The following is a 12948-nucleotide window of genomic DNA, read 5'->3' on the forward strand; positions in this document are numbered from 1 at the left end:
GAAAAGATACCTTCCCCGTACAGGCGCTCAAACTAGCAACCTCTTGCTGACAATGCAAACAGGGTAACCATGTCAGTCTGTGTGTAGACACATTTTGTCTGGACAACTCCATAACCGATGGGCCGATTCCAATGACACTTCACACAAATATATAGAGAGGACCATGTAGATGTGCATAGAGCAAGGGTACGTAATTTCGCACAGTACGTAATTTTTTTTTGCGTTTTTCCTCCAAGTGGTCGAGGACTGTGTTTTTTTGTTTATATGTTGACTAATGCCAACCTTTAGTGGAACATTTGCCGTTTTAAGTACATCTTTTTCAGATTAAGTTCGTTTTGAAAGCAAATTTTAACTGATAGGACTGTCGGCCGATAAAATGGATACCGGATGATTAAATATTTTAATTTAAAATAATCCCAGTTGTTTATTGGCATGTGAATTTGCAAATATTTAAGGAAAATATCATTTGATCAGATTATAAACAAAGCTTATTACAAATCCACCAAGTATAACTAACAACAGCGCTGACCTGCAGACACCCCGTCATTTTCACCGCCTTGTTTACATTACTCTGTAGGGAGCGGTCGTTATTTAAAGCAAAAATGACGGTAAATTGACACTTTCCAATTTTACATTATTTTGTTGTTAAAGGTTTCTTTTAATCATGGCATTGGACTTTATCTTAGTTTAGGATGTTGTTTGTCTATACAAAATGGCTGAACACTAAATTTACCAACAAAATTAAAGAAGTTGGATGGGTGTGCGAAATTACGTACCCGATTGTCTTCAAACCCAGCAATAAACACAAGTTAACAACAGCTCCCTTGCGCAGTGATACGTGTGCGCATATCAGGTTGCACACTTGTATGTTACGAAGCATTTGTACATCTAACAATGTGAGGTATTCTTTCTTGATTTGAAATTGATATGACGGAAATATATTTAAAAACATGACGAAAGTGTGCGAAATTACGTACCCCCACTCTACCCATGCTTAAATTCCAAAATTTTGGTTGCCATGGTTACTGGTCACTATGCATAGGTTTTTCTTGTCAGGACAACTAAAGTAATTCTTGTGAACCGATTTTCACAAAACATCACAGGAATGTTAGGGAACATGTGCAGAACACTTCACGGGAATGTTAGGGAACATGTGCAGATGTGCATGCAGCTAAATTCCAAATTTTTGTTGCCATGGTAATTGTCAATATAAACAGGTTTTTATTGTTCAGACAACTCTTCCAAAACCTGTGGACCATTGTTCAAGCTAGCTGTCCATTGACTCATGTGGATTGGGGGGTATTCTAGTCAGCTATCCTGGCGACAGTTCTAGGTTATGATAAAATTAGTTAGAAATCCCAGACATATATAGTCTTATCTGATAAAATGAGCCAGAAATACTTAAGGCCTAAATAATATCCTTCTGATCTATCAGAGCTATACTTTCCTTTATTTCAATCGGAGAGTTCTGGAGAAGTGGAACAGGAATAGATCTGTTTATCTGGTTGGCAACTGACCCTTGGAAATAAAGTCCAGACAGTCGCTTTGTAAACTTTTTAAATATTTGACTTATAGCAACACCTCTTTTGGTCATTATAACCAGCATTTGTTTGAACATGCAGTTCCAATTTGAGATTGTTCTACAGAAAGAAGAATGTTTTCACACCTAGATTTTACAAAAACTTGCCCGAAATGTGTACCGGTGTGCATGTCTGTGTGGTGACATGGAGCAGGGGTTGACACTAACAGTAGCCCGGCAGCCCTGGGCTGCCTGGAATCTGGTTGGGCTACCAGAATATCCAGACCAGCAGCCCTGTGGGCTGCCAACATTTTCAGCCAAATGTATAATGTCCAGCTAAAGTTTTCTTTATTTACTTCAATAATTTATTATCAAAACTTTTTTGTATAAAACCTGTTGGGTGTAATATCTAATATCTTTTATGCTTAGAATGAACTAGACAGCAGGAAACTGCATCTAAAATTCATTTTTTCCCTCAGAGTTAGGCTTAGGGGCTGTAGGGACCTGCCCCAAAATCGCCCAGGAAGGGCTTCACAATTGGCAGCGTGGGCTGCCTCATTTCAAAACCTGGCAGCCCTGCGGTCTGTCATGGCGATTAAGTTCGTGTCAACCCCTGTGGAGGGATACGGTAGATAAAGGTCTTTTCTTAAGGATATCATATTTTGTTGTGCATGATTTTATATAAAGCTTCGAGTTGCATGTCTTTCGATGACATCGAGGGATAAGGTAATACTAAATGAAGGTCTTTTCTTATGGATATCATATTTTGTTGTGTATAATTTTATATAAAGCTTCGATTCACATGTACATGTCTTTCCTCCTGTTCTCAACTAATAAGCACCAGTTCAGATGCTGGATCTTAATGTCACCAACACTGGAGGTATTTCTGAAATTATTGGTAACAAATCTGGCTGCTTGATGTTGCACCATTCCTGTCCTGTGTATCTTGCATGTGCATACCAGCTTGCGTCTGCTCTTTTGCCAATGTTGAACTTGTTTCCATGTTTTGTGTAGGAAAGCAGTGTAGGTTGGCTCTGCTAGTCTGCTGGTGGTAGTATTAACATGGTATTCTAAGACACAATGTTCTGTGTTTGATACATATATAAATAGTATATTAGGATGCAAGTGAAATATGGGGCATCATAAAGCACCAGACATAGAAAAAGTACATACCAGGTACTATCTTTTGTAAGAAATTACTTGGAGTTAATAAATCTACATGTAATGATTTTCTGTATTTGGAGTTGGGCAGATTCCCTTTAAATACCTTACCAGGAAACTAAAAACTGTTAAACAGTACTATTAAAAATTGAGCGAGAGACTAGAACACAATAATTGTAAGTTATTTGCCTCCAATTTGTAGGTGATTTTCTACTTTGAACTACAATATATAGTGAATTGAATGCTCGCTTAAAGTCATAGATTGTTTGTCATGCCAACCATCCTGACCATTTTCATTGTTAAACTGGGCCTATTGGCCAGCAGTCAGACTGCTTGCTTTGTTAAAGGTACATCTACTCAGTGGTAATTTAACAGTATCCACAACACCATACCTACCTTTAAAGTCATCAATGAAATGCCCCGTTTCCTCCATTTTGTCTATCATTAATCTGACATCCTTCACTAGTATGGTCAGGATCCTACATTGGTTGCTGAACAGCATACTGAGGTAATAATGTTGTCTCTGCCTTTTCAAGACTGTAAGCCTCTAATTTCTTGGTCAGTTATTGATTAAGATTTAGAATCCTCCTTGGTTATCATTAATTGGCTTTTCATGGATATGTTTAATCAGAAATGTAAACACATGATACCTTTTAAAATTATTGATGTCATAGATAAAAACCAGTGAACAGCGTTGATCCCACTTCTCTGTGTGTTTGTACAGAGGAACAACCTGAGTCATTAACAGCTTCTCTACAGTATCCAATAGTGTTAATTGATGTAAACTTTTATAGTTCATTAGCTAAAAGCTCCCCAGCACATCCTTATGTATGATATTGATTTATTGGCTTGATTTTGTCTTTGAAAAATATTACTTGGTTTCCATGGTTACTTTTTCTGTTGTTATTGATTCCAAGCACCTGTAAGCACCTATACTGGAGACTAATGAGGAGTCATGACGTCGACTATATCAATGAGACTGATTTACTGCTGGTGTGGTTCACATTGACTGGTTATATCATCGGTTAATATGGGATGTACAGAGCGTACCTAGAAAGCTTACGATTACAGATAGTGTGGGATAGTTCTGAGCAGGATAACATTATTAGGGCACCTGATCAGATTGAGGAAAAACACAACTACTCTTTTTCCAATTGTGAGACATTTAAAAGTCCTTTTGAAACGAGCATCATGAATGGTCATAAGGTTAAGTATTTGTAAATTGCAATTTCATATGTACATGAACTTTGAATATTTTCTGTTCATAGAATGATTATTTCTTGTGTAAATAAGAAATTAGCTGAGAATTGGAACATAGTGTTAGTTCTATTTACAGTATATAATTAGGTACATATCAAATTTGAGAATCATCTAAAACATTGTGCTGACATTTGTAGTTTTATTTTCGTTTATAGAAACCAGCAATAATGGCAGAATTAAGACTACAGAAGCCTGCTCCAGAGTTCAGAGGGACGGCCGTGGTTCATGGAGAAATAAAGGATATATCACTTGCAGATTACAGGGGAAATATGTTGTGTTTTTCTTTTATCCAATGGATTTGTAAGTTAAAGTTTCTTAATATATTTTTTAGTGGAATGAAATATTTTCATACTCCCAACAAATTTGATGGGAATATATAGTGTGGTGTCATCCAATATATGATCTATATAATCATGTCATAAAATTGGTTAAATGAGATGAAGATTAACTCCTGATTACTTGAATTCCACAAACTGTTAGAAAATTGATTTGTAGTGAAAGGTGTTCAAAGGTAAATAACACTGTATTCAATATCCTTGTTTGTTTGGAGCATTTTACAGTTACATTGCCTTCTCACTGCTGTGTTATACAAAATCTTGAGGATAACTATGTACCTATTATAGCCATTATGGTATCGGAGAATGTTCAGAAATTTAGAAATATACTTGACATTTACAAGCATATGTACATACGCTTAACCACAAATTACTGTCTACATTCCAAGAACTCCTAATGAGTTCTGACCATCTATCAGGAGTGTACTCTCTGTGGCACGATTTCCAGCCATATAAGGCTTAGATTTGTATTATGAAGAATTGAAGATATAATTTACTCAATACCCTATCTCTAGTTAATCAAATATATGGATATAAAACATTTGGAATTCATGAAGGTTTTGTGAGTCCGACCTTCAGATGTGCTGACTGCTATATAAAAATAGCACAAATCACACAAAATGTCATCTTCAATGTTAATTTGTACATGTACCGGTATACATTTTGCACATTGGCATCTTTAAATAAAATGTTTTAATTATAAGACATGACTGAGAAAGGCTTTTTAATTCATTACTGCATCATTTAAAAATTAGTTTTGAAAAAAAACAACTTGAAATTTGGTGTGAGTTGAAAATATATAACAGATTGTATATGTTACAGATCTCTTAAATGTTTTAAAATTGATATATATGTGAATTTAATTACCTGTAGAGTAAAATTGTCAGTTTTCTCTACCTCTTTTTTACAAGGCTATATATTTTGAAATGTTATTTAATGTGGCATTGAAATAAAATCTCTTTTATTTTCAGCACATTTGTGTGTCCGACAGAGATTATAGCATTCAGTGACCGAGTAGAAGAATTCCGAGCCATTGATTGTGAAGTTATAGCATGTTCTTGTGACAGCCAGTTCTCCCATTTAGCATGGCAAGTATTTCACACCTGCAAGCAGTGGAACTTTGTAGGCATTTGATCCCATAGTTCTAAGGAAATTATCAATACATGTCATGTTTTAAAACATCTCCTAGTTCCGAGAAACTTATCAATATTCATCTGCTTTAAAACATCCCCATGTTCTAAGAAGTTTATCAATATTAATCTTGTTTTAAAACATCCCCATGTTCTAAGAAATGGAACTTGATCAATATTAATCATGATTAAAAACATCCCCCAGGCCAGTTATAAGAAACTGAGCTGCCAACCAACGAAATCATATTAAAAATTTCAACAGAAATAAAGGTTATTTGTATGTCAATTGTTTCATTGAAATCTTTGTACACTGTATCATGACTGGCTATACTCCTTATGGTATTAATTGATGTGTTAAGCAGTACTCTCCCTAAAAAACTATTTCCAGTCTGTCAAAATGACCTCTTCAATACAAAGCTTGCTGGTCCTGACCAACAGTTGGTTCAAAGGACCGCCTCAGCACAAATGTTGCTGGTCCTGATAAGAATTTGGTCCAAAGGACCTCAGTACAAAGGTTGCTGGTCCTGACCAAGAGTTGGTCCAAAGGACCTCAGTACAAATGTTTCTGGTCCTGACCAGAAGTTGGTCAAAATGACTGGCTCAATCGTGACATGAAAGTTGATGAACTGCTCAAAATTTCCTTTCGTTGAAGAATAAAGCCATGCCCAACTGTAAAATGTCTAAATATTTTACAACACTATTGAATGTATAGCTGGGCAAAGGACTAGCTTTATGGGAAAACTTGTCAAACTTCTTGAAAAGTTGCTGGTCACAGGCTGATGAACAGGCATTATTTTGCGAATGCTGGTGTTCAGTAGATCATCTTGTACTTTTGACATGATGGTCTGTCAGTTATTTTCACTTGCTTGAACCAAATTTATAGGCCCATGATTGGTTGAATATTTTCTGGGTTTATTATCCTGTCAAGAGTTGTTGTAATTGTAGGCAGGATTAGTCTGGTAGTAGCTTGTGGCTACCTCACTGCAAAACATACAAAAAGCCTATCCAAAGCTATAGAGATGTTTTTTTTCTCATGATGTGGTGAGCTAAGGTCACAATAACAAAAACCTAGGATGGTCTGTGATCTCTGTTTTCCGACTCGGGCCATTAGCCCCTTCAACAAAGAAAACTTTGAAGGATTTGAAAGAATTTTTTTTTATTAAAAAACATGATTAAGTCACCATATTTAAGTTAACACTAAGTGTCAACCTTTGGTATGAAATCCAAGATTAATGACATAGCTTGTTATAGGCAAATTATGCAATCAGTATGTACATGTTTGTTGTAGTTTCATAGAATATATTTTCAGAAATGAAAGTTTTATACTATAATCTATCAAGACTTTTATACTTTCTCAGGATTAACACACCACGGAAGCAGGGTGGACTTGGAAACATGAAGATCCCGCTTTTAGCTGATAAAACATTAGAAATCTCTAGGGCTTATGGAGCACTGAAGGAAGATGAGGGAATTTCATTCAGGTGAGATAAAGAATTCCTATCCAAATATGCTATAAGTTTAGCGGTAACAACTGTAATTTGCCTCCATTTGTTTCATTTGCTAATAAACTTGATTGAAGAAAATGTTTATTAATGTGTATTTTTTTGTTTTTGTTTTTGCATCAACTGATCATGACAGCAAAGGTATTAAAGATAAATTGAACACTTGACAAAGAAAAGGACAATCATAGGAGAAGTCTTTGAAACTGACATGATTATCTCTAGAACTTTTACTTCCTTTGTATCTGTTATTAGAGGATTTTATTCTATACTGAAAAACAAAACTCTTGAGAGTGTACATTACGTTGATTTGTCTTGTTACCCACAGAGCCTTGTTCATTATTGACGGTAAAGGAAACCTTCGTCAGATCACCATGAATGACTTACCAGTTGGACGTTCAGTCGATGAAACTCTCCGACTTGTACAGGCTTTCAAATTCACGGATGAACACGGAGAAGGTAATGATATGATTTATACGGTCCATTGATAACAGATGAGGCCGTCTGCTGATATTGTTTTAGATATATTTACCTGGCTGATTCATATTTCTGCAGATGAGTTTAAAGTTTAGATCATTGATGTTCAACCAAGTTTTGCTATTTTCCTGAATGGTCTGAAGGGTTATTCCAGTAAAAGAATATTTTATATCCAATGGTAGGACTCTGTAAATAAAGATATTCTATGCATCATGGGTGATGGAGAAAATGCCGCTTCTGTTTAGATTAAATCTCTTCGATGTGTGGTGCCTGATCACAAACCTGGAGTCCTCCAGGAGTAGTCCTAAATTACTTTCAGGGCTTTTTCTGAGGGCTTTTTGGGACTATTAATGGGCCTCATTCCCAATTGAAATTATTTTTTACTCAAGCGAAATTCCCAAAATTTGCAGTATACTCCTGGAATAGTCCTAAATTACTTTTGCTTTGTCTATTGTAAGTTGTCTAATTGTTTTGTTATGCAACATAAATATGTTTCTGCAATGGCTTTTTTTTCACAAGTAGTTTTGCTTTTTTTCTTCAAAAATTCAAATTTCTGAGGTTTTGTTGTTAAATGTATTGAGACTGATTGGTGTCATTTATAGTAATACTGAATATATGTTACTTTGATTTCATAAAAAGATTCTTTTCAAGGAAATTATTTCATATTTGGTGAACAGGCTTTGGTTTATATCACACACAGTGTTTGATTTGAGCGTGACATTTTGGTGAACTTGTCAACTTCATCATTCCGATGGAGTAGTCATCAAAACATCGATGAAGAAGACAGAGTAGTGACTGAAACATCGATGAAGATGACAGAACAGTCACTGAAACATCAAGGAAGGTGACAGTTAACACTGAAATATTGATGGAGCTGTAGGAGTATTCACTGAAACATTGATGAAGGTGACGGAGTAGTCACTGAAACATCAATGGAGATGGTGGAGTAGTCACTGAAACATCAATGGAGATGGTGGAGTAGTCACTGAAACATCAATGGAGATGGCGGAGTAGTCACTGAAACATCGATGGTGATGATGGAGTAGTCACTGAAACATGACGAAGACGACAGAGTAGTCACTGAATTTTCTGAAACATCAATGGTGATGACGGAGTAGTCATTGAAACATCAATGGAGATGGTGGAGTAGTCGCTGGAACATCAATGGAGATGGCGGAGTAGTCGCTGAAACATCAATGGTGATGGCGGAGTAGTCGCTGAAATATCAATGGAGATGGCGGAGTAGTCGCTGAAACATCAATGGAGATGGCGGAGTAGTCACTGAAACATCAATGTAGATGGTGGAGTAGTCACTGAAACATCAATGGAGATGGCGGAGTAGTCACTGAAACATCAATGGAGATGGCGGAGTAGTCACTGAAACATCAATGTAGATGGTGGAGTAGTCACTGAAACATCAATGGAGATGGCGGAATAGTCACTGGAACATCAATGGAGATGGCGGAGTAGTCACTGGAACATCAATGGTGATGGCGGAGTAGTCACTGAAACATCAATGGAGATGGTGGAGTAGTCACTGAAACATCAATGGTGATGGCGGAGTAGTTACTGAAACATCAATGGTGATGGTGGAGTAGTCATTGAAACATTGATGAAGGTGACAGAATAGTCACTGAATCATCAAACTCAATTTACACACTGGTTTGTGATATTTACCAAAGTCTTTTCACTTTTATACAAACCAACTTGAAGAACATGTTTCATGATTTCAGATTTGGATTGACTTATTTTAAAAAGATAGATGAATTATGAAAAAAATACTAGAAAACTAGAAAATTATGAAAAAAATACTAGAAAACTAGAAAAAAAAGGTTCGAATAACAGAGTTTTGTGTTTGTTTTTCACTGTAATATCAGTCTTTTTGTCGTTGGCAGTGTGTCCAGCTGGATGGAAGCCAGGGAAGGATACCATCAAACCGGACGTGAAAGGAAAGATGAGCTACTTTCAGAAGCAAAATTAACAATTGAAGCCATCTCCTAAAACTGTTAATGTTGTTGAACTATAATGGAAGTTTGGTGTCTGTATAACGTGATTTAGAACAAAAAGAACCCTGTACTGGTGTGGTATAGGGAGCAAATACTCCTCTGTGTACTTCAATAGACCAGGTACTCACACAGAGTACTCACTCAGAATCTGCCTCTTGTATTTGCATAATTGTCCAGAGACCTCAATAATTATGTGACCAATTAACATGTCTATTTAGTTCTTTATGATAGATGTTTGTTTTATACTTCGTTTATTGTGTTGTTTAGGGTACTCTTAAGTCATCAGCTTTTTATTTGTATTGAGATCTTACATCATTTTACAAGAGGTTGCATTATATATTTTTCTTGCTACCTAATGTCTCGATCAGTTCCGTGTTTGTGAATGGCGTTACAAACCTGCTTTTTGGTTGTGTACACCTGGTATGTTACATACCTGTACAATTCTATTTGTTATCACTACATTGTATATTGATGTACAAGGTTGAATCTCATAATCCATCAGCATCGTCAAGAACAACTACAAATATAAATATATGTGAGTATTTGTCAACACAAGTTTTTTCACGATCACTAAATATTTGAATAATAACCACATGATTTGTGTGATATTATCACATGAACGTTTCAGCAATAAAAAGACAATTTTGATAATATTTGATTGAAATAAAGGTTATAGACTTTTTACACCAGGTAATATTAAAGCATCATCAAGATATAGAAACAGAGACTGGAGTAAGAGAACTATTTGACTAGCAGCAATAACACATCGACTTATGTAATTATGATTTGCCATTACTGTACTTCCGAATTTTGTGTTGCATTGTAAAAACTATTGTTTGGATCATTAAAGTTTAGAAAATTTCTGTATGCTTCACAGATCTTTTTGATCATTAGTATTAAGTGTCTTCAAATGCTTTTATTGTTTAGCGTGAATTGTTACAAGGAATAAATAAAGCACATAAGCAATAACATATTGTGTTTATTTTGTTTTAGTCATTTGTGGGTTCCATATCAATTCCCCTGATATGCCTTTAGTGAGAATATAACAATGCATTAATTTATAACAACATTCATACAGAATTGTAACTTTTGCCACCATCATCAGATGTTGGGCTGTTCGAATTGCCCTTTTGTTTCTATTTCCCGTATTTCCATTTGGTTTGCAGTCCGTCCATCAATCTTCCTGTTGTCCAAACGGATACAATCCTTATTAAATGCTATTTTTCAGAAAGTACTTTGTTAGACTGATCAAAAGACAAAATTATCGACAGGTAGCCATTTTGAAATTTGACAGTTGAAGTTTTACCACTATTTTTAAAGAATAAGTACTCTGAATCATTCTTGAATTTCAATGTAGGTTCTCTATGGTCTCCATTTGTGATTGTAAATTTTGAAACGATCAAAAAATGAAATGGACAACTGGAATAAATGTGGAGGAAAGAAGAAAAGAGATTGAGATTACAAATAATCTACAGTATAAAAAAAACAAACTTTCAATGGTGGATACTAAGATCCTTCTTGGATAACATTTTCATTTCTTTCAGAAACAAGCAGTGAGACAAAACTTTAACACTTAAAAAAAAACAAGGCAATACTGATATATAAAAACTTTTTCGAGAGAAAAAAAAAGAACACTTATATGGAGGGGGCACAGCTTGCAAAAGTACAAGGATAATATGACCAGGTGTTCTGGAAGGATTAGCACCTTTTGCTTCATTGATGATACTCACAATGTTAGTCTAGGTCTATAATCCTTTTAATCTCAAATTGAGAAATAACATGGCATATCAATGAGTATTGAAAACATCTATTATAGTATAGCACAAGGAAATCATCTGTTGCTGACCATAGAACTTCCCCATGGTTTTCATCAATCTGCATCTCTCCAAACCATTGGTTTTGTCTGTCGGCAATTGATGCATACATTAATATAAACAATACTAACTGCCATTTATGGGTATGACTAGTTGGATTGGATGCCAAGTGTAGAATAATACAAGATCGCTAGAAACTACAACTGGAATGAGACTGACCAAACTCATGATGGACAGTCCAACCAATTGCACAACCTCGCTACTGACTGTTGGCCTAATATACACTTGTATGAAAATGGATAGTATTTTTAAAAATAGAAATGTGCCTTGAAGCAAATCGAAGGCCATTATTGAGTCGGGCTTATCTGGATTTTGACATGTTTTTAAAATAAATTAATATTTATGCATGATGATTCACAGCTGACATTAACCTTGAAGGTGGTTTGATGTTGACTTAAATTATAGTGGATCAAAAGGAAATGGGATTCTTAGATGTATAAATCTATTTAGTGCATTTCTCCAGTAAAATATGAGAAATGTATCAAACTAATAAAACATACATTTTGACTGATGCAATGAGCAGTGAAAATGTAAGTTTTTGCGTTTTTTTGTTTTTGACCAATCCGAATGAACCTTAATTTTGTATTCACTTCATTGAAACTTTGCTGTATTTCTGAAATATTCGGCTAGTTTATGACAAAACACTCTCTTGACATTAGTGTTTCATGCAGATTCTCCGATAAAAGCAGACCAAGCTGAATTGGGTTGATCAGTCCTTTCAAAATGACATCGTCAAATTGACATCTTTTTAATTTTGTCTTTAGCATAAAAATGCAATTAAAAGAAAATCGAATGGCTCCCTTTGAATAAAACGTAATATATTTCGTTCGTATGACACAAATGTTTCACTCCTGTTTCGCACTCATGGAAATCTCAATATTCTGTTATACTCATGAAATAGTTATGTTACATTATATTCAACGGAAACCATTCAATATCCTCTATATCACTGATTGCACCACATTGCAAAGAAATATAATTTGACTGAGATAATTTGTGGTTGAGCTAGCCTAGAGGGGATCGATTAGTAAATAGCAGATCAAATTAAGATTTCAATGTATACAGGTATGCAAGGTATAATACAGAATTATTAAGTCTTGCATAAAAATGTGTACATATATATACATGCATTATTTCACCTGTCTGTAATATGGATTTTAACAAAATTATTATTCAGCATGAAGACAAGCTTTACCAAAAGGCTATTTTTTTTTAATGTTTTTATCCTAAAATAGCATTCATGTTCATTCTAACTGTAAACAAAATACATATACACTTCAGTTGTGCAGAATATCAATTAATATTTACAATACAATCCTGTTACAGTGGCCTTGTGATATAAAAATAACAATGTACACTAACAAATTTGACTCCCTATTTACGTCTTCGTTAAATAATTAAAAAAAATAATGCAAAGCGCCGAATGATTTATTTATTTTTTTAATAAAATCGCAATGAAACCAGAACAAATTATTGGGTAACTTTTCTCGCCATTCACACAATTGGCGGTGAAACCAGAGAGGTATGTATATATTGTTGGCTTTCCTACTTCAACAGAAGATCCTAGTTCCATATTGCTGAGTTTAATCACATAACACATTTGATAGTAGTAGAGCAAGGTGCTTAACGAGGTTCTTAGATCGTAAACGACACTACTATTATACCTCAACCAGAACATAATATCGGG

The 12948-nt window shown here is 35.0% G+C and overlaps 1 protein-coding gene across 1 annotated transcript; it reads left to right on the top strand.

Moving 5' to 3' along the window:
- Nucleotides 1-3700: 3700 nt before the first annotated feature.
- On the top strand, nt 3701-10358 carry LOC117325535 (peroxiredoxin-like). Its single transcript, XM_033881826.1, is given in 7 exon segments — nt 3701-3886; nt 4096-4204; nt 4207-4240; nt 5247-5363; nt 6764-6886; nt 7233-7363; nt 9277-10358. Coding segments are annotated over 7 exon segments (771 nt in total). The 5' UTR covers nt 3701-3715; the 3' UTR covers nt 9363-10358.
- Nucleotides 10359-12948: the final 2590 nt, after the last annotated feature.

The sequence above is a fragment of the Pecten maximus genome, chromosome 4, assembly GCF_902652985.1.
Source record: "Pecten maximus chromosome 4, xPecMax1.1, whole genome shotgun sequence".
NCBI classification, from domain to species: domain Eukaryota; kingdom Metazoa; phylum Mollusca; class Bivalvia; order Pectinida; family Pectinidae; genus Pecten; species Pecten maximus.